The sequence below is a fragment of the Passer montanus genome, unplaced genomic scaffold (assembly GCF_014805655.1).
Source record: "Passer montanus isolate IOZ18808 unplaced genomic scaffold, ASM1480565v1 scaffold34, whole genome shotgun sequence".
Taxonomy (NCBI): domain Eukaryota; kingdom Metazoa; phylum Chordata; class Aves; order Passeriformes; family Passeridae; genus Passer; species Passer montanus.
The window spans coordinates 8,870,175-8,896,996 of record NW_024368152.1 but is presented as its reverse complement, the minus strand read 5'-3'; the positions used below and the strand labels follow the sequence as shown (position 1 = coordinate 8,896,996).

Here is a 26,822-nt window from a genome sequence, read left to right as displayed (position 1 = left end):
GAAGTGATCACAGCACCAGCCTGGCAGAGCTCAAGAAGTGTTAGGACAATGCTCTCAGCCACAGGGTGTGACTCCTGGGGATGGTGCAGTGCAGGGCCAGCAGCTGGACTCAGTGATCCTTGTGGGTCCCTTCCAACTCAGCATATTCTGTGATTCTGTGGTCAGAGCCTGTCAAATAGATGACCTTTCTACAAGCATGACATGTGATTCTTTATACAGTCTTGAAGCCATGACTAAGATTCTTTGAAAGCATTATTTTTATATGAAAGTAACTAAGCATTTACGCAGAATAAAACAGGATATTCCACTGCTGTTTCTCTACAGAAAAAAAATGCTTCCTCTTACTTACCTCCATGAGAACTTAAATCGTATCTTTGAGTTTCTTTGCAGAAACAATTCTCACTTTAACATCTCAAACCCATAACCAAAGACCTTTTGTCACAGATAAGACTGTTTATACCGAAGGATCAGCCTTGACTATGACCAACAGATAGAGCTTTTGGCATCTTGACAATTTTTTTTTCACATATCCCTTTCTGGGAGAAAATACAAGCTTAGCATAAGGACAACTTCATTGTCTCTTGACAGTAGGAATAGTCGTATAGAGAATACTAATTCAACAAATTTTGAAATTGGTGGTGTCTCTCTCCTATATATGGCCATAAATAGAAATAAAAATATCTATAAAATTTAGATATAAAAATATCTACAGATAAGCTACCTTATCTGTGACCAGTGGTAGCCTCATACTTTCCAGCTGTCTTCCTGGTTGGCTAAAGACAAAATGATGCTCCTTTGATTTTGGAATGATAAAATGCAGTTGTATTTCTTCTCCCAGCATAGAATATGAAAAGGCAAATGCATGCAGAGTGGACTCATAAATCTAAGGATGGGAAAAAATATGATAATTCCAGTTAAAGTCAAACCACAAGGTATCAAGGTAGTTTATATACATTTACAACATTGCTAAACAGATTACAGTCACTTGCTGCATGACATTATATTTAACTTCATTATTCAATAAGTGTTAGGCAATATTCCCTAGGCTAGAACTTACACTAAAAAAATACAGATTAAAGGGTTCCCTCTTTTGAAACTTTTGTTTCAGTTTCATCTTGCAGATGGCACCAATACTTACAGGCCCCTCCTGGCTTTCAGAAATACTGGCACATAAAAAACAGTATTTGCATTGCTGACACTTTCTTCTTCACATTATAATAGGCAAGAAATTATAGGGTTATTCTGAGTAAAAGCAAGTTGTATACCACACACAGACTACTCTGTGCTGGACTACTCCTGTATCAGATAGTAGCACCTCTTGCAGCCACTCAGGTGCAAACTTTTCCACTTAAGCAAAGCCCAGTGGAAAGCTTACTGGGAAAGCAGTTTTAACTGGTAGTACACATGCAGATCACAGCCCTGAATAAATGAGTGTAAATGACACAAGTGTTGGTCCTCTGATCTCCCCAAACTGCAGCCTAGCCAAGGCAGGCAAACCTCAAGAAATAACAAAATCTGTTCATCAGCTGTATATGTACACACATACAACTTCTAAGCCAATTAAAACACAGCAAATGTAGAGAAACTGTGTTTGGGCTGTGTGTGCTTCAGCTTCTGATCTGCAGAGTAACACCTGGAAATCTTTACCTGGTACCTGGGATTGAAACCCATGTACTGATGGCACTGCTCACAGTGATGGTAGGTGTTGTATGCTGCATACTTGGACAGTCTCATCCTAGTTGTTTGACGGCACGTGTACATATCTTCCTGTCTCCTGCTCTTTGATTTGTCTATTAAGAAAAGAAACAAATTAAATGTAACATATATTCAAGGCTAGAATGTATTCTCTTGTGACAGACTGTTTCTGTCACTGAAAGCAGCTTCTAGGAAAATGGCAATACAAAACAAACCATTAATTCATTCTGAGCACAGTAGATTTTATAAATTGCTATGTACAACACATGACAGACTGTTTCTGTCACTGAAAGCAGCTTCTAGGAAAAATGCCAATATAAAAGACATACAAAACTATTAATTCATTCTGAGCACAGCAGATATTATAAATTGCTATGTACAGCACGAGAACTACAAGGAATTATCTACAAATTCATTATTATGACAAGTCAGTACAGACTTTACATAAGTCTAAGATGTAAGCAGTACCTAATCATTAAAATTTTCATTGTTGCTATTATTGGTAGAATGCTTACAAAAGCAATAAATAGTAAAAAAGAGCCTCATTACATTTGCCATTCTGTGACAGATATCACAGTAGATTATGTGAAATGAATTTGGCATTTTAGTGATGCTGCTCCTTAGTATATATCCATATTTTTCAAAGGATCCTTTTTTGAGAGGCTGAGGGAAAATGAGGTGTATTTTGTGCTGAAAAGGAATTTGCTACTTAATCTTCCACTCAGATTTTCAGCATCAAATCAAGTTGCTCAAAGCTTTTCCTTGTCATGTTAAGTTTCAAAAATCACCAAGAGTGGAGTTTTCCTGATCTCTCTGGGCAACCTGCTCCATGGTTTGACCACTTCTATTCTGCAAATTTTATTTTTTTTTCACATCCCCAGATGAAACAAACCCAGTTCACTCCAATTTTTTCCATATCTTGGTGGCTGCTCACTGGCCTCACTTCTCTATGTCAACGTCTTTCTCATACTGGGAAGCCAAAAACTTGACAGAATACCCAGATGTGGCCTTAGAGTTGCTGTCACAGAAGAATAATCACTTCCCTTGACCTGCTGCTAGATTATTAGTAAGCCATTAACCCAGTGGAGAACTGGTGGCTCATGTTCAATTGCTGTCAACCAGGACCATCAAGTCACCTTTATCAAAGCTGCTGTCTACAGAGCTGGCCCCAAACTTGTACAGCTGAATAAAATTATTCTAACCCAAGTGCAAGGGGCATGTTTGGTGAACTGTTCAACAGGGTCCTGTTCCTGAGGTTCCATTTCTCCAGCCTGGCAAGGTCTTTCTGACCTTGATTTCCTCCCTCCTTCCTTTCAGGTTTCCTCCCTGCCCCTCTGTCTCACAGGCCTGTGTATGTCCAGCTGGTTAATTCAGAGGACTAATTCACACATCAATACTCCAGGAATATAGATCTGAGCATGTTCATCTCATGCTTTCCAAACCTAACCTAAAACCTAAAAAATAAACCTACACATACTTTTAAGCAGAAAGCTAACCTTATTCACATAAAGCATTGCATTGCTACAGAGCAGGACAATGCTGCTTTATAATTCAACACAAACTTATTGTGGAACTAGAGCTTTTTTTAATGAAAGACTATCCATATAATTTTCCATAAGTCATTTATAAGGGTCGTGTTTTCGTACTTCATTTGGAAAACTTGAAATATTTTTTCACTATTACTTAACCAAAAACAATTCTGATGTTTTAACTCTCTTCTTAAAAGTTTAACAGGATTCTCACATTAAAAACAAATAAATACATATATGTGTACCAATCAGGATTTAAAAAATTCTAACCTTCGCTGTTTGTAGTCTGAATCTTTGAACAAATCAGACTTGCATCTTCATATTTTGGATCATGGATGGTGTAGTCAAAAGGCATCTTCTTAAATGACTCCAAATCTGGCCACATATCTCCAGGCTGATGGTAGTATTGATCAGCTTCTTCTTCTTTTATGTCTATGATATTATTGAAAAATAACAATTCAGAATTTTTTTAAGCTCTTTATATTGCTGTAGATGGTTTTACTGTACCTATTATTCCTGCTTCATTTTTTCTTTCATTAGTCTGATGACATAATGTCATTATGCACCAAGAGGTAAACTTTTGCACAAATGAACCTTGTACCTCAACACAACTCCACCTTTTAAAAATTATCTTCACGTCCTGTCTGACAGAAATACATCTGGAAACACAGAGGAGTAATACACTGTAAATAAAGCAAGTTTGGACTAAAATTAGATATTACAGAGCAGAAGCTTCCCTCTCTCAGGTAATCCTGTATAATAAGAAAATATGCCATTGCTCCTCATGGTATAAATCTGACAAAATTTCAATTATTCCTTTTATATGCTTTATCATAAAAGTTCATTCCAATTCCACACTGAAGACCAATGGCTGGATATCATTTAATATATATAAATGCTGTCTATCCCTTTCCACAAAAAACAGAGGTATGTTCTTTGCTTAAATTCTAAATGATGAATAAATAATAAAATGTTCTTAAGTTCTTAATTTTAAATTCTTAAAAATTTATTAATCACAGAAATTTTTTCTTACAGTATTTATATAATGTAAAGCAATTGCAAAAGTGAATAGGATAGAACAGGCACAGAATATAGAGACAACTGTATTTCAATTCAGCATAACAATTTTCTATTTTCTCCAGAATATTTTTATATCAGTAACTTACTAATGTTGATTTCTTCCTCATCATAAACATCCACTTCTGTCAGTCTAATCAGCATTCGGGACAAAATACTGAGGAACTGCAGATAGGCACCTGTTTTCCCTATCTGTAAACATAGAAATTAGAAGAAAATAACCAAAAATAAAATTTTGCTTTTCACCATGTTAGTTTTCCACATATCTGGAAACTGTAGCTGTGGTGAAACTGTATATTAATATTCAGCGCTTGGAGATCCTTGTTTTTTGTATATTCCTTGGCATAAATGAAAAGCTTAATGTTCAACAGTTTTATTCTCTCCGTGCAGGAGCCTAGCTGGAAAATACATTTTATATCACAGGTCTAATTACAGGCCCACAGACAAGAAATTTCTCTCCTGATTTTATAGGTTCTACACTGGCAATGAACATTTTAAAATCACATAAGCTCATAAAATGTACAAAACTCCCCTCAAATTACAAGATAACTAAAGAATTACCCCAAGCCTTTCATTTCGATATGATTTACCAGTATACTGCCTGCTACTGAAGTAGAATCACTTTCCTGAGGAGTAAAAGTGGCAATGCATCCCTGGGAGAGCTCAGCCACTTCCACTCCTGAAGGACACAGAATGTGCAACAATGTCCTGTTCCACCTCTCATACTGAAAGTACAGTATTTCTCTTCCAATCTTTTAAAATTGCCTTTTTAAAGTTCATTTTAAATTACCTTAAAATATAACTTTATCCTTTCTTTTTCACCCCATCAACACAGTGTATAAATTTTTCCTTCACTAATTCAAGAGTATTGCTGGAAGGTATAAGCCACATTACTTGATTTACTCAGTGGGTTGTTCTGCCTTTCACATGTAGTTTGCTGATGGTAACATCAAGTAAATAAGGCCATGTCTAAAGTGGCAGCTTTAAAAATCATGACTGTGTGTGTGGGCTGTACAGGGGAGGTTTTCACACAGATCAGTTACAACACATTGGACAGCAACTGTGATTTCACAAAGTGGCATCAGATTTTGGATTAGGTCTAGATTACTACTGAATTGAAAACTCAGCTTCACTTCCATTACTGCCAGGACATGTCAGAAGCATAGGGCGTTGGAATTGCTGAACAGAGTATTTAAGTTACTATTTTCCATCTATGACAAGAAAAATTTTCATTTTCTCTCAACACTTGAGGAAAAGAGGCTTTAAATTTGAAGCAAGAGACATTTATTTTGGTCAAAGCTCATTTTCTGTTGTTTTTCATATCAGACTGCAGTTTGAACAGTTGCTTGCAAAGGGTGGATAAAGGTCTCATTATCCCTGTTCTCTGCTGAGAATCAAATGTCAGCACACAACTCTGTCATCCTGGAGTAACACAGAAAAAAATGTGACTTTGAACAGAGGAAATGACAGCATGGACTATAGTCAGCCCATAGACCAGATGTTTCTAACTCCCAGTTTTGTTTTTTATGTAAAATCCATTGAAACTAATGAGAATTTTTCCTCTGACCCTGGAACAAGGTTCTAAACTTGGCTACAATGGCTACTCATTGGGGAGCTAAAACAGAACCATCTTATTTTCCCACATCTGAGGCAAACAAAGAAAATACTTTTGTTTTCCTCACATCTGAGATTACATTTTTATTCTCTTATGAACATACTCTTTAAAAGTGCCTCTGATCATCCTTTCATTAAACACAGGGTAGCCTAACAGATTATCAGTTTCCTAATTTCAAAGAGATCATTTATCAAAAGCACACCTGTCTCCTTGATATTAGATATCTATATAAAAATCAATTCTTAATCTGTTTGAAGTATATACTTAGAATTGTCAACAGAACAACATGCTGAAAGCCTTACTTTTTCTTCTGATGTGCATTAAAATTTTATTCTATCAAACTCATGTATTTTTCTTTCCTTGGGGGTCCAGTCTTTACCAATGGCTTTTCACAATTTGTGTGAGAGTGACAAGACTACTGCTGAGATGAAAAGCATCAGTCACCAGGCTAAAGTGTACACAAAAACTGTAGGGTCATAAGTCAAAAATGCTGGAAAACACAGGATGACAAGTGCTACACCACCAAACTGTAATGCATGCACTTAGGCCATTGCATGCATCAGATCTTACCCAATCTCATTGTCTGTCACATTAAAAGTTTCCAATTCAGTACTGTGGGTTTTATGAACTGCTAGATATGAACAATGCTGTATGTAAAAAGTTGTTGGGAACTTTCAGGAATATCTCCATGTTATTAGAATGTTTCCCTGCCAGAGACTGGGCTCAGCACATGCAGCATTTGTATTTGGACTCCATTCACTAGCACATTTGCCTGCATTTGCTGCTCAATGAACTGGTGAAAAAAAGAGAGAACACTTTTTTCAGGTCATTTTGAGAAGAAGATTTCAAAAAGAAAATGAGAAATGAATGACATTTCATTTACAACCAGCATTTACTCCAGAAGGTAAGAATCTTGAACAAGTGAATATGTAACATACCAAGACAGCTAAATGCACCTCTAAAATTAATGGTACTGTTTATATGTGTGCCATCTCCAGGCAAATGGAATAGCACAGAGACTCTTTCTTTGTTTGAAAATACTGAATAACTATCAAAAACCACAACTTCTACATCTCTCTAAAGAGCCTTTGCCCCATCTGTCACTACCCCTTTTTCCAAGAGTTTGTGAACTGTAAGTAGTTACAAAGAGATCCTGCAAGCAGGGTACACACACCTCTGAAGCATAATCCTCTGCATAATGGGATCCTGCCCATTCTCTATCTCTTAATTGCAACAAATAGGAGATCTGAAAAGAATTTTTACAGTGGATTCCTGATTGGTCTGCAGCTTTACATGGCTTTAGGGAAGTCAAGCACAATGCTGTGCTGATCCTAACTAGTGGCTCTGGGCTAAGCATGATATATCAACAATGACAACAACTGGTAAGGAAGTACTCTGAGCAAGGTTCTTTTCCCTATATCCTGTCTTTGCTCTGGATACCAAAGTTGCAAAGAGATTAAAAGACTGAAGGAACTTAGAACTGGGCTGTATTTTTACAATTTCTGAAACAAAATGTAGGTGAGAGGGGCCACTATGACAAATAGCTCTACTTTCCAGAAAAAGAGCTCCTCAAACATGTGGCAGTGCTCAGTGCTTTGTAAGATACAGCACTTGGGGGGCAATATTCCCAAATAATGGAAGTATTACTTTAATTTTTTCCTGTCTACCTGACTTTGGAAGACAGAAGTCTGAAGAATCAGATGTGGAAGAAGAAAATCTCAGAAGACCAAGTGAAAATCTCAAATCTTGTGAAAACTGATGATAACTAGGGAATCTGAGGCCTGATGAGATTTAGGGGTTTCGTTTCTATTTTCATCCTTAGTGTCAGGTATGATTTAACCCTTAAAATACTAAGAATATGCTTACTCTGCAGCCCTTCATTCATGGAGAGTGTAGCTGTTGCAAGAGGAAGCAATATGAACTCAAATTCTTTCCTGAAGAAAATCTGACATATATATGAAGGTCTAGTTTTTGTATCAAAGGCATATATTACCAAAGAGAAGGGGAAAGCTCTCCAAATATTTTGACCACTGAACTCTGCTTGCCATAGATATCAAGGGTAGGGTGCAAACCAACTAAGAATCTGAGAGAGAGCATTCCAGTGAGATAAACTGCATGTGTCCCTCCATGCAACCATGGAATGACATTCAGAAGTGCTGTTGTAGAAGCTGTAACAGCAATGAGCTTCCTTTTTTAACTTGTTCCAGATGCTGGACACCAGGACCATTAGAAGTACTTTATTATTCTTGCATGATGGTATAAAGCATCATCTGATTTCAAGCCTCACATTTGGAGAAATATGGCGAAAGGGGAAATAATTCCATGAGGCTTTTCTATTCTAATTTCCAGGTAAGACAGTTCTTCACATACCATGACAAGGGTTTTCAAACTGTGGCCTGTGAATCAATGATGATTTGCAGAAAACATGCTGATGATCCACAGACTGTTGGTCAAATGTTGATGGCTCTTCTCCGTGTTTCCACATGCTACATTCTTCTAAAACACAGCTAATAATAGATATATTAAATATTTCCCTAATATTTTTCTTACATAAGGTGAATGGTATATACACCCACTGTAATGAGATTTTAATAAAGGTAGAGTAATAATATGGGCAGCAGTTTTCTTCTTCAGGAAGTGTTTTAAGACATACTTGCTCCATTCACTGGGTGTGGTGCCACAGGACTGAGCTGCGCTCACCAGCAGCTTCCACGCTTCAGGAAAATGCCAGTTCTAAATTGTAAAATCCAGATAAAAACCCAAACATACAACAACTTGATTTGCAGTTTGGGGAACTTTAAGATGAATGCTCTGAAGAAAAAATACTTGAGAGAATTTAGAATTCTGTATAGGCACTTGCATGGTGCACCAGGGAATAGACATCGAGCCGTAGATACAATATTACATATTGCACATGGTGATGCATATTGAATTATACTCACTAACCAATGGGTTCATTTGGATCATGTGAGCTAATTACAGATAAATTATTACATACCTATCAAGTTTTTACTATATTTCCTAAAGCCTACTGTAAAAATAAGACATTTATTTCCTTCTAATGTACATAACTGTCCTTGTAAAATGAATCAAGTCTTCCAGAAAAATATTTTGACCAGTACAAAGGGTAAAATCTCTCCATTAGAGAAGGGTGAGCATATTTTGTTACTAATTTCCCTGACAGTGAAAGTTGTCATTTTGATACTCTAATGCACCTAGCTTTCTTGCTCTGTTGATTTAGTATTTTTTGTTTTAACCAGAAAATTGCTTCTTGATTTAAATTTTAGTAAAGGAATTGCTGCCTGATAAAGAAAACAAGTAATACTAATTTTTGGGAAAATATTACTCTGGCACTCTTATACTTTGGCTGAGATGTTACCAACATTTAGATATGAGCTGTCTAACAATTGTTTTTATTTCTGCCTATGCCTTTTGATGCAGTAAGTATTAAGTCCAAGTGAAATGTTAATATTATAAAAAATAATGAATAAAACCTACTTCAGAAAGGAAGATAATTTCTTCTCAAAAGAGAAGAGTAATTCTAATTTCTGCATACTTTATTGCTACTATTCCCTTCTATAAACACTGGATTGTTATACCTTAAATTAACCCACATACTTTTAAAGCTGTTTATTTTGTTTACGGGCACTTTAAGTACTTTGGGAGGTTCAAATAGTACAGGTAGAAAAGTTGCTGGTTTTTTCCATGAAGATAGAAATAAATTAAAATATTTCCATGGAATAATAAATGGAAATTTCTATTAAATTAATATATAACCCTACATTTTTGTATTTAGGAAGAAGATATGATACTCCTGCTTTGATGAGCATGAATTTGTTCTGTGTGAAACAGGTATATTCTTCAGAAAGAACTGAGGAATATAAAATGAATAAAGATATAAAAAACATCCTTTAGGAACTAATCCAACTGTAGGACCTGATACAACACTAGGAAATAACCAGCATTGTGAAGACAGCTGAAAAAGAGACGCAGTTTCAAGTAAAAGAATTGTTACCAAGGCTGAAATTTGCAGCTGTACAGAGGGTGAACAGGAGTCCTATTCCATACTTGGAAAAAAACTAGAGAGGTTTGATAGTGAAAAGTGACCTGACAAATAAACAAGCTTCCTGTTTGATCATAGTTAGTTAAATTGCAAATATCAAGTGTGTGAGCCATCAAAACCTTCTCACTGTGTGTAGTATGCTGTCAGAAGTCTCTGAATGACTCTTCTGAGATCCACAATTTACATTTGGGACTCAAATACCAAAGAAAAATTTCTTATTGGCTAATGTGAGTGTTTAGGATGGCTTTCAGAATCATATTTTTATGGGGTTTGATGTGAATGCAATATAAAATTCTAACAGAAGTTAGAGCCTGTCCTTTTGTTACAGCCTGTCATTTTGGGGGTTTTTTTGGGGATGAAAATGAACATCTCTCTCTCGATTGTACTCATTTTTATGCTGCAGCTCAGTATGAAATTCAGTTTCTTGTTCACATAATACCTCAATATTTGGCAAACACAAATTATTTATAACAAAGGAATGGACAGTGAAAAACTGTCAGAATATTTTCTGGAATCCTTTGTGACTCAGAGTAGCATCTGTGGGAATTCCCAATATGAAGAGTTCATTTATACTCCTTCTGCCCTGTATATTAGGTATACAATGGAAACCAATAATAGCAATATGCAGTTGCTTTTTGCCCTGGATGGGCATAGAAGAGTGGCTCATGTGGCGAACTAATTCAGTTACTATCTTTGGATTAATTCTTTGGGTTGATGTTACAGTAACTGGAAACACCTTTGTCTTGGTTTGCATTTATCCCGTTTGACTTCTGAGGTTCACAGGAAATGTATCTGCTCTCAGCAGGCACAGTGCCTCTGCACATCTTGTTGCTTCATACTGCAGTAAAACATGTGGCACAACAATACTACCTTTACATGTGCACTTAACTAGGAGATACCTTGCTCAGAGATAAGTGCTAAACATTCCTAGAGAATTTACACAAGAATTAACTTCTTAGAACTAGATCCATTTCCATATATATTTTCAAAGTAATGTAAAAAACTCCTGTGTCCGCTACTCATCTCTTAAATATGGCTCTGCTACTTTGAACTGGCCTTCTTGCATGTATTATTTACAACAGCTTCTATTTCTGTCTGCTGTGCAAAGGAAACAAAATAATTTAATTACAAACTCCCAGCTGCTTTCACATTGATCATAAGAAAGTGGCTTTGTCAAGATCTTTGATCTTTATTTAAAATGTAAATGCATATTCAACTTTACCAAACTGAAATTCCACATGAAATCTATCTCTTGAGCAAACTGTCTTTAAAACATTTTAATGGAGAGAGACTGAAAAGTGAATATTGCTGCAGCTTCTCTTTATTGGAACTCAGGCTAACAGTAAAGAAAGGAAGATTTTTTTTTTTATTAGAAGGGATTAGGAAATAAAATATAAGTAATTTACTCTCTACAAAAAAACACCATCCCTTCAAGTATGAAAAATAATAACTAATTTTTTTTCTGAGATTATGATAAACAAAATAAATCAATGATAATACCTTGTTCTTTTTACACACCTGTGGTGGCCCACTCAGCAGCAGTCTCCTTGGGTGAAAGGTGTCCATTCTGCCCTCACTTCTGTTGTTGTAGTCCATATGGATTGGCTTGGGAACCGTCCACTGGCGGTAGTACAGAGACTGCTCCGTGCACGTCATCATCTTGCTCATAAGAGGACGAAAAGAACTTGCCCACATAACAGAATGGTAAGGCAAGAGGGAGGAAGATTTGGGAAGTCCACTGCTGTCTGTAGAAGTAATAATGTCATAAACCAGTTTGGGCAGGAAAACTATGGGAGGCTGTTTTGATGCTTTGGTCATGGAGCATTGAGACGTCTGTAGGATGAAGGAGTTATGAGCAGGTGCAGAGGAGGAAGAAGAGGAGGAGAAAGGTGGGGAGGATGATGAGGTGATGGAGACTTGGGTGCTTCTTATGTTTTGTTTCATATCCAGCTGTTCAGTCACTGGTGGCAAGTGTTTGCTGACTGTTGTTTGTGCCCCCTTGTCTACTTTCTGCTTCTGCCTTTCATAGTTATTTGTCGTTTCTTCAGTGCTGTTACTTAGGACTTGGGGAGGGGATGACTCAGTGCAGAATGCTGTAATTAAAAGAAAATTTGTATTTCAACACAGTGCAACTATCTCTGCCACAGTTAAACAAAGCACAACAAATAATCCTCTTGATACATTGTCCAGCTAACATTGCAATCTTGCTCCTCTTCTTGCTTTGACCTTCGTCATACAGGAAGCCATAATGGGACTAGTTTGTAGTATTTGTTTCAATGCAGACAGTGGCTTTTAAAGTCCTGAAGTGCATAGGAAAGATGTCAGTGATTGCTCTGTCCTCTATTTCCCTCAAACATTCCTTGCTTTAGGTGCTCACCAGATACTTTAATCACTCAAGAGAAATACAAAACTACTGAAACCATCGTTTAAATGAATTGAAGGAAATAAGTATTTCCAGGCTATTACCCCACCACACTACAGAAATGTCTACTCAGACTGACATCTAAAAACAGTCCTCTGAGTCAGCTCTGCTCTGACACCCATGCCTGTGTCATTGCAGCACCTAGGCTGATCTAACAAAACCTGGCAGCCCTTAAGTCCCTGGCGCTACCTAATGCATTAGTGCATTCACACAGCTTTGGGTCAGCTCAGAGAGCATACTGAATTCATGAATGTTGGCTGGGAATATGTGATGTAGATACACCCCACTGATAATTGCAGATTTTCTGAAAGCTATATATTTTTACCCTATATATCTTAACTATTAAGATTTCTTGAAAGTTTAACACATGTTAAATGGTTCTGAGCAACTTTAACACTTAATGTAAGAGGACATGCAAATATCTCACAGTCTTCAAAGTAGACAGAGAACTGCTTGTGGAATCAGTCTACACAAGGTATTAGAAATATCTGCCTAAGGCTGAACATAGGTTAAATCAGATTTCCTCCCATGGTGAAAACAACCATCCTGGTTCTCAAAAAACCCCCATATTTTGAACAAACAAAAGTCAGTAGTTCTCCTGATTTCAAGAAACAGTAAGTTATGCCCTGTCTATAAAGTACTCAGTAATAGCCATTAGCAACAAATACAAAAGTGTCACCAGCACTGTGAATGGTTGCAAGTAACACCAGTGTGACATCCCTCAAAATACCAGTATCCAGGGGCACAGAAAAAAAAGTAAGAAAAATAGTTCTTTAACCACAGATGTACTGAGGGCACAGAGCCATGGGCAGACCACATGGGCACCCCATGTTAATTTTGATAATTTTTCAAGCAAGAAAAGATCCTATTTTCTATATTTCAGAAGTCTAATCCCTATGTTTTCCAATCATCTTAAGTGATCCCATTAAAACAGGATGTATCAAAACCTTAGTGACTTGTGCCTTTTATTATTTATCAAATAAGCTAAGGTCTTTTTTATGTCCTTATCTTAAATTAACAGAGATGATCTTATGGTCTTACTGGAAGCTTTTGAAGAGAGAGATGAAGAGGCAGAGTCATGGGAACGTGATCTTTCTCGTTTCATAGGACTTCTCTTTTCTGAAGCAGAACCTGTTTCATGAATGATAATAAGGGAAAACAAAATCAAAATATAATTTAGGTAAGCCTGTAAGTCACAGCTATATTGTAAAAGTAAGGAAAAGTAGAGAAGGGCTTGTGTGGGGTTTGTCCTCATCCTGACACTGTTTCCAGTATGGAGAGTATCTGCTCCCACCACAGAATATTGGATCAGCCTACAGTCTAATTTACCTATGCTGAGCTGCAATAGCTTCACAAAAACCAGGGCTGCAACCAGGATCTGGTAATATCTAGGCCTGTCTCAACCATGATTTCTCTTCCAGCCCATGTCTTACATTCCCCACTAATCCAGTGTCAAGGAAAGCAGCAGGCAACAAGCTCTATTTTGTCAGTATGTTTTGAAATTACCTCCTACCCCACACAGCTACATGGCCAGATTATATCTCAGCTTTTGGTGATGAAAATCCTCAAAAGGTGGGTGGCCATCAACGCCATTCACTTGAGATTCCTAGCTCAGGCTCCTAAGTTAAAATGCTTGTTTCTGTACAGTTTTAATGTGATAAATTGAGACATAAGCACTGCCATCAGCAAACTTGGACTGTAAGCCTATCTCACATGTTCTGAATTGGACTCTGGATGATCATACCATACTTCATGGACTAGGAGAGCAGCCTTAGACATCACAGGAGCCCATTTGACTCAGGTCTCATACAAGCTCAGCATACTTCAACTAAATGGACAGAACTACTCATCGCAAGGAGCACCCATCACATCTGAAGCAGGCATCTATTGAACACAGTTTGAGTATGACCTCAGGTATTTCATTCCTCTATGAAGAGTCCATATCGGATTAAAGAAAGTATTTTTGTTCAGATTGTTCTGCTGTCATTTTCAGTGAGTAAGAAACTTCCTAGGTGAACTTGGAAGGTAACTGGGTTTCCTCCTCCTCACACTATAGAAAAGGAAATGAAGGCAAGTTGTTTGAGATTTAAATACTTTACAGGTATAAAAATCCTTTGTTTTCCACAGACACAATGGATAGTAAAGTGTAAATAACTAATAAATAGCTGATAATGTCCATCAATTATAACTAAAAAAAAAAAAAACAAACTAGAAAGTAATTGTTCCTGGGTAACTTATTGTTGCTTTTTACACATTTGTATGTTCTCAATTGGTTTCTAAAGAAATAATGAATTCACTAACTCTGTTACACTGTTAATTTGAATTCATGGGCATTTTCAAGGAGAACTCAGAAGTTTCTATGTTGAGATATATTTTCAATCCATACTATTTTACACCTTACAAGCTAGGGACTGCTCAGCTGTTTCCTTGAAAGGAATCTTTACCACTGACATAATTTTAAGTATAGGTTCAGTAGCACCAGGAACAGTTTAGTTGGAGCTGGCACTGAGGGTAGGGATGCAGTCACTGCTGCTGCTTCTCTGACAGCAAATCTCACCCTTCCCTGCTGGCGAGAGAGAGAGCAGAGGGCCCTCTGAACAGTGAATGTCACCTGGTGATCCTATTTGAGCTCCACTTTTTGGCTGTCAGAACATACAGGGCAAAGGAGGAACACAGGAGGGAGCCAGAAAACAGAGAGAGAGAACAGATACAGAACTGCAAAAAGTTAAAATGCATCAGCAGCAGAAGGGTGAGGAAACAGAGGTTCGATGAGATCAAACAAAACTAATGAGCAGAGCTCACTCAGTAAGACTAAAATGAGAAAACCTCACCCATGCATTTTTGCTTTTGCTAGTAATTTTCAATCATTTTACAGCTTGTTTTATTACCAGTAATAAAAAATACCTTCTGTCACTATTTCTTCATCTTCGTTGTCAGTACTGCTTAGTTTCTCTGGGTCACTTTCTAACACATCATTCACAACTGCTTTCTCTGTGTGAAGTTCTGAGCTCACAAAGTATGCTGCCAAACCAAGCTCTTGCTCCAGGCTTGTCCGTACCAAAGAAGACGAATTTATTAAACGTAGGTCACAGTATCTCAGTGATCTGGAGAGAAACAGGAGGAACTGGTATCAAAACTCACTGTAATCTTCTGCCTTATCTCTTTGAGAAACACAGCCAAAGAGAATTTTTTTCATTATTTGCCTCAACAAGGGATGAGATAGAACACAGTATTTTGTGCTTAATAAGCTTACCACTGTGGTGCATACACTTTTCTTCCTCTTAATCCAATTACACACCTTAATTTACTGCACTGAACATTAGCATCTTCATCAAAAAAAGAATAACCATTTGGATTCTAAATCTAACACACAAAGATTCAGTTGAACATACAAAAGCATTTAGTGCCCCAGGGCATCCTGTCTCTCTTCCAGCTGCCATTCCAGAAGGCACTCCACATCCTGGGACACACATACAACCATCATTAGCACATCTCTCAGCTACCCTAAAGAAACCTCAGCAGCTATACTTCTTTTTTTTTTTTAACATGCCTATTCTCTCCTCTAAACTGATAAGCCTCATAATATTTTGGAGCTATTTACATCTTTCTATTAACAGAAGTTTATTATCAATAATATGGAGTTTGTATTTATGATATAAAAACTGACCCCAAAATGGCAAAGAAACACCTTGACACTGAAATCTGCTGTCCTCTCACACAAGTAATCACACAGTTAATCTTTAGCTGCTTGATAAGCAATGGATAACACACTGCCACTGAGAAAAGAGTGGATCTTCTTACCGTGGCAAAGACTCCCCTTGTGGATCCATCCCACTAAATATCAATATGCAAGGCAAACCTTCCAATTCCAAATAGGTCTGTGGCCTCCAATCTACATCCTCAATTTTCTGCCAGATCTGTACAAGGTAGAGAAACCCTGTTGGACATATCTATATGTTGGACCTATCTATAACTATATAATAGTTTATATATATATATATTTGAGATACATCTATATCAAATCATAAGACAGAAATGCATGCTTTATCATCCATTATAATAATCCACTTGTACAGTGGAAGAGAAAGCACACAGCAGAGCCAAATTCTACACAGACAGCTCTCACAGTTTCTAGAGCATTACAGGCAGCAATCTGCCTGCTGTTAGTCTGAGCACATTGGGACAGTATGTTCCAGCCTGAAAAGCCTCCCAGCTTCCAAGCTGCATAGATAGCACTGAGACCAGGGCATATGGCAAATATGGCACAATGGAGAGTAAAGCTGAGCAGGAGTTTTCAGGGAGAGAAGAGAATACAGAGGCTTCTTGAGGCAGATAATATATGGAGGTCTGAGTCCAAGGAAGAAAATAAGCTAGAAATGAGACTTTTTCACCTTAGAGGAACAGAAGAAAGTTGGAAGTGTTCAAAACACACCACTGTCCCTATTCACAACCCTCTGGAGTCTCCCATTCCCCCCTAAAGCTATCGGTTTTCCTGGTAACTTTATGAGAAATCTGACAAGTCCATATATTGTTTGACTGTTCAGCCTCAGGCTACATTGCTTTATTCACCAGTCAGTCCTTTCTGCTGTGAGACTGACCTACAGATAAGGAGTATCTATGGTATGAGCAACAGTACAACAACTTGGCCTCTGACATCTGTTCATGTTCCCCTCTACACATGTCAGAGAACACAATCAGGATGTGACTCAGAACTAATACTGATTTTTCAGAGTCAGTGATGCCTAATTAATAGCAGAATGAGATCAGCACTAGGCTCTGGATCTCAAATTACTTCATCTAACATGTATTGGATCAAACAGAGTAAACAGTATTATATATATATATATATATATATATTACAACATTCTTGAATGGAAATACATTTTTGCTTTGGTGATCAGAAGATGGTAATTTTATGAAGAGGAAAGGATGCTTTTTTTTTAAACAGATGACCCATGGTTCTGGACTTAAAGGATATAAATTAATCCATAAACCAAAACATGATTTATGCTTCAGAAAGCATAAAATCCCAAACTGTGAACACCGGAGTGCTCTAGGATCCGTAACTACCATCACTGATCAAGCAAATCAAATGTGTCTTCCTGTCCCCTGCTGGTGACAAGAATAATTTAACTATCAACTAGTCACTGGTTAAAATCTTCTTTTTGTCCTGTGAAGTTTTTGTGAGAAAATTTAGCTAAAACTGAAATTTTATTTGGCTTCTTAATGTATTTCTCATAATTCCTTTAGATAAAAGCATTTCAACTGTTTCTGAGGATTGCTACTGGACGTCAAGTGCTAACTGTATCAGTTAATACTTCAATGAGCATTAACCACAGGCAGGACAGGAAAGGTGTCACAGACAGTATGTGTAAAAGGTAAAAGTCATGCTCCTCATGGCAGCTTTTGTTTTTACTTTAAGACTCCACACTTCAGCTCATGGCTATAACTATAATCAGTGACACCCATCTAATGAAGCTTCCCAGCACATGCCATTCTGCAATTTACCTTCAATTGTTCCACAAAGTGCTTCCCGATTGTGATGCCCGAATTAGGATTTCCCAGGATTATTTCAAAGTTATCTTCAAGGGCTAGTCTTTCCCTTACGTTATACAGACGTTCATATGCCACTGCAGCCAGGGGGATACATGGAATTCTCAACACCACCATGAGGCCATGGCCACTAGGACATTGCCTTGAAGAGTTTATTAGATTTTGGGTGATTTCCAGAGTTTCAACTGAGGTGTAATTCTTCATCTGAGAAAGACCACACACTGCCATCATTGCTGCAGAGTAGTGCTGGATGAGGACAAAAGTCCTTATCACTGCACTGTGTAACCTGGGGAACCTGAAATAAATGGTGAAGTAAAGAGTATTGAAGGATGATGTGAAAAAGCTATTTTTAAAATATAAAAATATAGCAAACTAAGGATTTCCTCCTGTAACAAATCCTTCGTATCTACTATACAACAAAATCTCATCAATTGCAGTTGTACAGTATTCGCAAGGCATCATTTCACAATCAGAACTGATGTTGTCCCTTCATTTCTCTCCATAAAGGTTTACTAAACAAGTAGTCCAGTAAGGTTGCATCACTTTAGTTTATCCACACCCTACTGCTGTTACAAAATTTATCACAGAATATTAGCTGAAGCATTCAGTAAGAATATTATTCTTCATTGTGTGCCATTCTTAAGGGGCAGAGAGAGATTGGGTGTTTCTCTTGTTTTCTTACTGTAGCCCTGGACCAACTTACTCTTGTGTTCAAGAAGACTGAATATGTATGTAGGCAGCAACCAATGAGCACTCCAACTTCCCAGGGCCAGCTACACCCTGTCTCAATCCCCAGTTTTTGGAAAGGTGATCCATGGCTATCCAATAGCTTCCTGTGTTTTGATTTTCACAGAAATGAAACCCAGGTGCACAGTAAAAAGAGTGCTTGCTATGGCTTGGTCAGAAAAGTGACTCTGGCTTGCTGTGAAGTTTTTATTTCTGATTTATGTGTACCTACCACAGTGATGTATCTAACTACTCTTTGTGTTCCAAGTGCAGTATACCTAATATCAAAATCAGCCAGGGTCAGCAAATTATAATATTGGACAAAAGTAATAACACATTTAAAATTGCATGATGATACAATGTTAGATTATTATAATATGGAGGAGTTACAGGTCACAACACGAACACATTGTAAATTGGGCTAAGCAATGTGCATGCTAATAGTAGGACACAGCTTCCAGTGATGGCACTGCAGGCCCAGTATATAATAAATACCTAGGAGAAAGTAAGAACTGGTGAAATGCCTTGCATATCTAAATGATGTGTAAGACAACGAGAAGTAAAATAAATAAATAAATAAATAAATGGTCTTCTAGCTAATAACTCAAGGACCTAAAAAAGACTTCCTAAGTTTTCCATGTGAAACAAAGGAGGGCTCCATACCTCTTTCCCAAAGCCATGACCATTGCTTCAAAGGAGCTGTCATACCGAAGCAGTGGAATACTATGTCCAGAGAGGGTGGACTCAATGAATTCTGACAGTCCAAAGTATTTCTTGTTTTCATGGTATAAATCTACACCCTAGACCAAATGAAGCAATAAAAAATATAAGGATAAAGTAATTAATAATTAATTTCCAAGGGAATAACCATTGGTATCTTGATATACTTACAATCACATTCTCTAATAAGCATACATCTATTCAAACATATTAAAACAAGAAGAGAAAGAAACAGAATTAGTTATTTGGAGAGAATGAAAATTTGACCAATTCTTCCTCATTTCTTTTTCTCTCCCCACATATCCATACACACAGATAGACCAGCTATATGGAATAAATATGCACATATATGAAAAAAATCCATTTATGTGCATATATTTATGCAGTAAAAAAGTGGAAAATTTCTTTTTCTCTCCCCACATATCCATACACACAGATAGACCAGCTATATGGAATAAATATACACATATATGAAAAAAAATCCATGTACGTACATATATCTATGCAGTAATGCACTAGAGACAGAACTGAAGATGATTTCCATTTACGTAGCTCAAAAATATTTAGCAGAGCTACTAAGGTTTGTGGAAAATATAAAAGGAATAAAGAAAAAGAAAGCTAGAAAGGATAAGAAAAGGAAAAGTGAGCTTGCCACAGACTGAACAGGATGTCAGTCAAACTTCACTCTTGTTTACAAAAATCATGGGGACTTCACTGTTTTATCAAGTACATAAATGGAAAATAACTTATGAAAAGCTCAGAAAAGCACCTCAAAGCATGCATCTTACATTGCTGTATGAAGAAGGCCAGTGGATCTCATTGTAAGGGCTGATATGAGTGTGCTGTGTCTGCAGCGCATAGGGGAAGGAAGTCACATGGAGGGTCACAATATTTGGTGCCTCTTTCACCTCCCTGCAGTTCAATAGTCTATCAACAAGTCCTGATGGCAGCTCTGTTTGAGGATAAAGACTATGCATAGCACTGCAAAAAAAACAAACCCAAAACTCTCCAAAGTGATCAGCAAAAGGGAATATTTGTGCCAGTGGAATAGCTTAAACCTGGATGTGAAATCAAAGTTAAAGGAATTTAGGACTCTTCTTTCACCCTAAAATTGTTGCACAGAAGAAAATACAAATTATTTCACTCCAAGTAAAAATTTCTCTGAGTCTGATAAACTCTCTCACTAGCAAATTACCAATCCCTGCAGCTACCAGAATATGAGAGATAAAGTAGGAAAGGAAGCTTATGTGGAAGTTACCAATAGACACATTGTCCTGTAGTAACTTTGGTCAGATTGTTAGTGCTGCCCTTAACAAAGGATAATTCTAACCTACAAAAATCAAGATAGAAAAATACACGTGATAAGTCAGTATGATAGAAAAAGAGAAAAAACGAAGAGTAGTTATTCTTAGAGCAAATCACAGTATCACATAATATTGACAGTCAATTCCTTGCTCTTGTGCAAAATTTCAGTCCAAACTCATGCTATTTAATTTTTGGCCTATGTATCTTTATTAAACAGAAAACAGAGTTAAGCAGCAACAGAGGTACTTCCCTACCACTCAAGGAATAAATTAATAAATGCCTCAAAGGCTGGGACAGCTGTAAAAGTCCAGGTAAGTTCCTAAGACAGGGGAGTTGAACAGGAAACCCTCAGATGCAGTTTCATTGAAAGTCATCATTGTTAACCAGAGTAAAAGACAAGACCCCACTTCATTCACAAGCAAGAGTCCAGTTTTTGGTTTCAGAAACACTACCACAATCCCAAAGTTGGAATATGCTGGTGTTTCTGGAGTCCAGAATGTTTTCCAACCTCCCCAAGAGCCTCAGAACGAGGCAGCAAAAGCAGCCCCACATCTGAGCAGGCAGGTTGTTGAGAATCTATGGAAACAGAGCTCTGAGGGAAGAGGGAAGCAATGAGTTATGTGAGTGAGCTGATGGGGAACTTGGTAAACACTGGACAGGAACCTCTCTCTTCCCTTCAGAACTCTACCTGGCATCACTAAGAATCCACAGAAGCTTTCAATTCTTGCAAATCAGTGATTTTGGATAGAAAAGAAGTGGAAAACTCCCAATCAGTTAAAAAAAATAGGCAGCAGTGTTGGCTCACTAGTTTTCTACTCACTGGGTTGAGGTTTTGCAAATTTTACAGCCCAGAAAATAACAGAGAATGAGGAGCTCTGTGTACTTTCACAGGAAGCTTTCTCCTGAACAAAGGACAAACAGCCAAAGAAAACAATAGCTGTGGCTGAAAGTAGATAGGAATGGGGAGCAAAAAAAGCTGAAATGTTCCACTAAGGCACAATATAATAAGCAGGGTAAGAATAAATCATGAAGGACCTTAAAACATGTTTATTCAATGCATGGGGAGGCAGCGTTAGCAGAAAGATGCAAACAAAGATGAAGAAAGGGATAAATCTGAAAACTAATCTTGAGAGATAATGCAGATAATAATTTCCCCAAAAACATGCTACTAGTTTTCTTACCTCATTAGATCCCAGTGTGCATGATCATGGATTAGGACAAACAGTGTGTGTGGATTCTGCATAGAGTTTTGCAAAAAGATTTTGAATTTAATTTGGGCTTCTGCATCTAGTTTCATAACATACTGTTCCACTCTCTGCTTTGTAAGATGTTCCTTTTCTAATCCAAGTTCTAATAATATACCTAAAAGTACAGAACAAGTGTCAGTATTTCTGGATAGGAATACATCTAGGAATGTTGTGTAAATCCAAAGTAAAGCTAACTAATGAGCACCTGAGTGCCAGAGATGAAACAAAGTCTGTTGGTAAGTCACTTCGGAGGGTGGAACACAAATCAAGAAATCAATTTTCTCGAAGGAACCCAAATCAAGATTTTGAGTGCTGGAGTCAGCAATTGAGCAAATATGAGACAGCAATTTCTGAGCCACTGCTAGCTGGAAGGGACGAATTTGATGTCGTTCAATCTCATAACCTGGAAAAAGGAAAAATTCTGTTTAGATATATGCCCAAAGTCTAATCTAATGTAAAATGTTAAGAGTCTGGCAAAGAATAACTGATTTATTCTTTAAGGTATTTTGCTTATTTACAGGACTTAATTTATGAAAATCCATAGAGAATATGCAAAGACATATTTCTGCATTTGGACTCTTTGGTCCTGTAAGTGTCTGAGACCTGAAAGTGAATTTGAACAATAGCATTCTGCTACCACAGAAGTACAACTTACAGCTTCAAACACTGTGATACCCAGTGGAATGAAGCAGAATATCCATCAGTGTAAATCTGAATATTGCAAGACATGAGCTGCTGTTTGCCTCAGGACCTTTGCCTTCTGGGCTCTGCCCAGAGTGATCTAACTGTGCACCCAGAACTTGGTGTCCAGTGCCCCACTCTGCTACCTCTCTAGAACATCCTCCTTACTTACTTGTACACACAGCTGTTCCAGCTCCATTCACTGCTGTTGGTTTATTCACTGAAGCAGAAAGTGATGAAGAGATGTGCCCTTGGTTTTCTTGATAAAATTTTTCCAGCAAAAGATCAATGTCACCCTCTGTCAAATGGAAGGGACAGTGGAATAAACATCCATGTTAACAAGAGCTGCATTTCATATTCATGTTGTCTTGTAGATCTGAAAGACTTTATATACATTTTCTAGCTATCCTGCCCTTGGCTAATTGGCTGTTTTATACAAGAACCCTCTGGTTATTTTCTATTGCATCTCTTTTTTCAGAATATCACCAGTAAAATGAAGACTGAATGACAAACCATCTCTGCAGACCAGCTAGGAGGTAGAAAACTAACCTTAAGGCCTTGATGCAAACCAGCAACAATGACATGAAACTGGCTTAGTTTATGTTCAGACCATGGATCCATACTGTTCATTAACAAGGATTATAAGAAAGTTGAGAAACATCTGATAAAACATTTTTAAAACTCTAACATTTTTGAGAGACAGAAAGAAAAATAATTTCTAATACAGCCAAAAGAAAAACATGAGTCAATGCTGAAGCAAGCAAGGTGTATTTTATTGAAGTACTGCAAACATACCCATTTCTATAGAGCAGGGACCCTACTTATAGTTGAAAGCTATGCAGAGAGTACAATATGCCTGACCCAGGCATTAGTATTTTCTCAGCAGTTGAAAAAACGTGTCAGCCTGTCTGCAGTGAGCTCAGAAAGGCAGGGCCTCTCCTGTGAAGGGCAGTCCAGTGAATATAGGTGGCCACTATTTTTAGGATGCTCATTTACTTGTTCCGCTTTACAACAGCTAAACAATAACAACTAAACAATAATGTTGCTAAATAACAGCAACTGCAGAGAACTCTATGACTCTCTGTGACTCTCTATGGTTCTCTGATTTTGAGAACCATACTTTGAAGATACTAAGATAAACAGTACTTTACTACAAGATGATTTAAGGAAAATGAGATTCCCTTAAGTGACCACTCAAAGTATCATGACACATTCAGAAGGGTTCTTGTGATCTATTTACCAACATGATGTGAATGGCAAAGAAGTCTGTGACATCCCATTAATCCTGACAAATGTGCTGCATTTGCTCTAGTTGTGGCTTAACTTTCCACACAGCTTGATCTATCCCCAGATAATCCTGCCTGTTGTAATTCTCAGAAAGCTCACTTAAAAAAATGATCCAGTTGCTCTGCAATTTTCTTCTCTGTTCCAGGCATCACAATCAAGTTTAAAGTATGGTAAATTGAAGGAGAAAATCCCACCTTTCATAAAATAGCTCTGATATATTCTTCTCTAAATGCTTAGGGCAAAAGAATTTATACATTCATGTGCACATGGACTTACATAATATAAGAATGGATTTGCATAGCTAAGAATAATATGCTCAGCTATTTGCTGACCTATTTTTATGAAACCAATGTATTTTAGACACTGATGCTTTTAGGAGGAATTTCAATTCAACTGTGCTTTTGTAACTTTGTCCTGCATTTTTCATATATTTCTAATAGTGTCTTCCATCTGGTAAGGAAATGAGCACAGATGTTTTCCCAGACTTAGAAGTTTCAGGGATTTGGAAACATGACTCTTTACAATCTGTTAGGTACCTGGGCAGAGTGTGCTAAAGAAGGACCCCAGAGTTTCCACCTTCCCTGTGACCAGCTGATAGTTAACTTCTTTTTGGTAGTCTGAAGGACTGAGCATGCTCTCAGACAGAACTCTTGCCTGATACTTTCCTAAAAGACAAAACAAAAAAAAAAAGAATTTTGAGAACTCTTCAAAGTAAAGTTAACAACATTCTTCTAAGTCATAATAAAAATTCTCTACAACTAAATAAATACCACACATACAAAAATGGCAGAGATTAGTCTTTTATGTCTCCAACACATATATTCACCAGACACATGTAAAATAGATTCATGGTTTACAATTTTTTGTATTTTATTCCCAATTTGGAAAGTATTTGCTAATACAGGATAAAAAAGACAATATAATATTGAAAGGAATTGCCAATTGTCTTACAATCACAATGGATCTTTGAATGGCCAGTCAGATAATTTGTTTAATCGTGAGCAGGTTGTTGAAGGGAATGACATTGAAATACCATTTTTTAGAAGCTAAAGAAAGGTTCTCTGCATTAATACCCCAGTTGCACAGAGCAGGAGAGCTTTATGCACTGTGTGTACTGTAACCCACTATTTCTTGTTTGCAGCCTTGTTGGCTGAGATGCTTTGGTGAGAAAATGGGCAATGCAGGCAGAAGGTGTTTTGCTGGGGAGAGACCAACTGTGCAGAGTCACCTTGGCTTCATCAAAGCCCATCACTGTTTGGCCAAAGCTCTGCTTTGTGAGGCAACTCACTGGAACTCCACCCAAGCCCCTCACAGCACTGAATTGCTCAGGTTTGCAAGGAGATACATCCTTGGCACATTACCTGTTATCACAATGCAGGAGTCGATGGCTCGGTTTCTACTGGCACATATGATCACCACATAGTTTGTCTTTATTAATTTCCCTTCGATGAGCAGCTTAAACATTTCTGAAAGCCCTTCTGCCAGGGAGTAGCTGCACTCAATGATGTGGACACTGTCGTTACAGGAGCTGGCTGCCAGCCCTGCCAGCCAGGGCAGCTGGGCTGAGGTCACCGGGGTGATGGGGCTGGGCAGCTGGGGGAAGGCCTGGGGAACAGCCTGCTGGTACTGACGGATTTCAGACAGGTGGGACTCCCGCCAGGAGCGCATGAAAATTTGCTCCAAATCCTCAATCAAAGGGACCTGGTCTGCAGCTAAAAAAAAATAAGAGGGAAATATTATGAAACAATTACACAAAACCATTGAGTTAAAAACTTTTTTTTTTATACCATGCTTCAGACTTGCATGCTTCAGACTCTCTCTGCATGCATGACTCTGATGCCTTTAGCAGATGAAAAGCAATTTTTCATTTTGAATTGTCTTTGTGATACTCAGATAAAGCTGCCCTAATTTGAACCCGAGTACCAGTTAATTAGAAATATTTAAGAGGTTGAGCACTGCCTGTCTCAGTATACTTCTAAACCACAGACTGTCTGCAAGAACAGTCAATTATGGCTCTTTTCCTTCGATTTTCATTTATGAGGTCCCAGATGCAGAAAATAAACTTTTTATGTATATAACTCAATCTGTCTGGCCTTCAAAATGTAGTCACTTCATTTTGTTCCATAACCATGAATGAAGTAGTTTAGTCATATTATTAAAGACTAATATTTACTACTGTCTGACTCTGATGCCTTTAGCAGATGAAAAGCAATTTTTCATTTTGAACTGTCCTTGTGATACTCAGATAAAGCTGCGCTAATTTGAACCCGAGTACCAGTTAATTAGAAATATTTAAGAGGTTGAGCACTGCCTGTCTCAGTATACTTCTAAACCACAGACTGTCTGCAAGAACAGTCAATTATGGCTCTTTTCCTTCGATTTTCATTTATGAGGTCCCAGATGCAGAAAATAAACTTTTTATGTATATAACTCAATCTGTCTGGCCTTCAAAATGTAGTCACTTCATTTTGTTCCATAACCATGAATGAAGTAGTTTAGTATCATATTATTACAGACTAATATTTAGTACTGTCCTGCCCTAATATTCCCCTTCTCATTTGCTTGAATGTAATACATTCAATGTAGTCTCTCTGGATGTAGAACAATCTTACCTAGTTGAACAAGGTAGTAGACAGTCAGTAACAGCTGCATTTCCTCAGAAATAGGCTGTATTGTGGATGCACCGTATTGTTCATATGCTCTAGATAAAGACTGTGAATTTCTGTAACAGGTGTACAACAAAGGACTCACTATCACATCATTGATGTTCCCACAGAGATATGGGAAGTTTCCATGACCTACAAAATAAATGTATGTACACATCACGTTAATTTTGTCATTTTTCATATGTACATTAAACAGTTTTAATAGTCAGACTCTTAAAATGGATAGTGTTACAGTG

At 37.5% G+C, this 26,822-nt stretch overlaps 1 protein-coding gene across 3 annotated transcripts in view; it reads right to left on the bottom strand.

The window, feature by feature from the left end:
• GREB1 (growth regulating estrogen receptor binding 1) overlaps positions 1–26,822 on the bottom strand; it is a 64,373-nt gene that overhangs the window by 11,966 nt on the left and 25,585 nt on the right. The window contains exons 10-27 of one of the 3 annotated variants that reach the window (XM_039715707.1): positions 26,672–26,718; positions 26,533–26,587; positions 25,282–25,632; positions 24,457–24,585; positions 22,806–22,931; positions 22,158–22,355; positions 21,887–22,067; positions 20,189–20,381; positions 19,344–19,480; positions 17,910–18,249; positions 16,203–16,318; positions 15,306–15,505; positions 13,443–13,532; positions 11,480–12,072; positions 4,391–4,493; positions 3,495–3,656; positions 1,648–1,790; positions 722–883 (exon numbers count right to left, since the gene is read on the bottom strand). In XM_039715707.1, coding sequence (XP_039571641.1) covers positions 722–883; positions 1,648–1,790; positions 3,495–3,656; positions 4,391–4,493; positions 11,480–12,072; positions 13,443–13,532; positions 15,306–15,505; positions 16,203–16,318; positions 17,910–18,249; positions 19,344–19,480; positions 20,189–20,381; positions 21,887–22,067; positions 22,158–22,355; positions 22,806–22,931; positions 24,457–24,585; positions 25,282–25,632; positions 26,533–26,587; positions 26,672–26,718 — 3,326 coding nt within the window. Of the gene's footprint in view, positions 1–721; positions 884–1,647; positions 1,791–3,494; positions 3,657–4,390; positions 4,494–11,479; positions 12,073–13,442; positions 13,533–15,305; positions 15,506–16,202; positions 16,319–17,909; positions 18,250–19,343; positions 19,481–20,188; positions 20,382–21,886; positions 22,068–22,157; positions 22,356–22,805; positions 22,932–24,456; positions 24,586–25,281; positions 25,633–26,532; positions 26,719–26,822 lie in introns of those variants that run through there. The other 2 variants (XM_039715706.1, XM_039715708.1) reach the window with 2 other exon arrangements.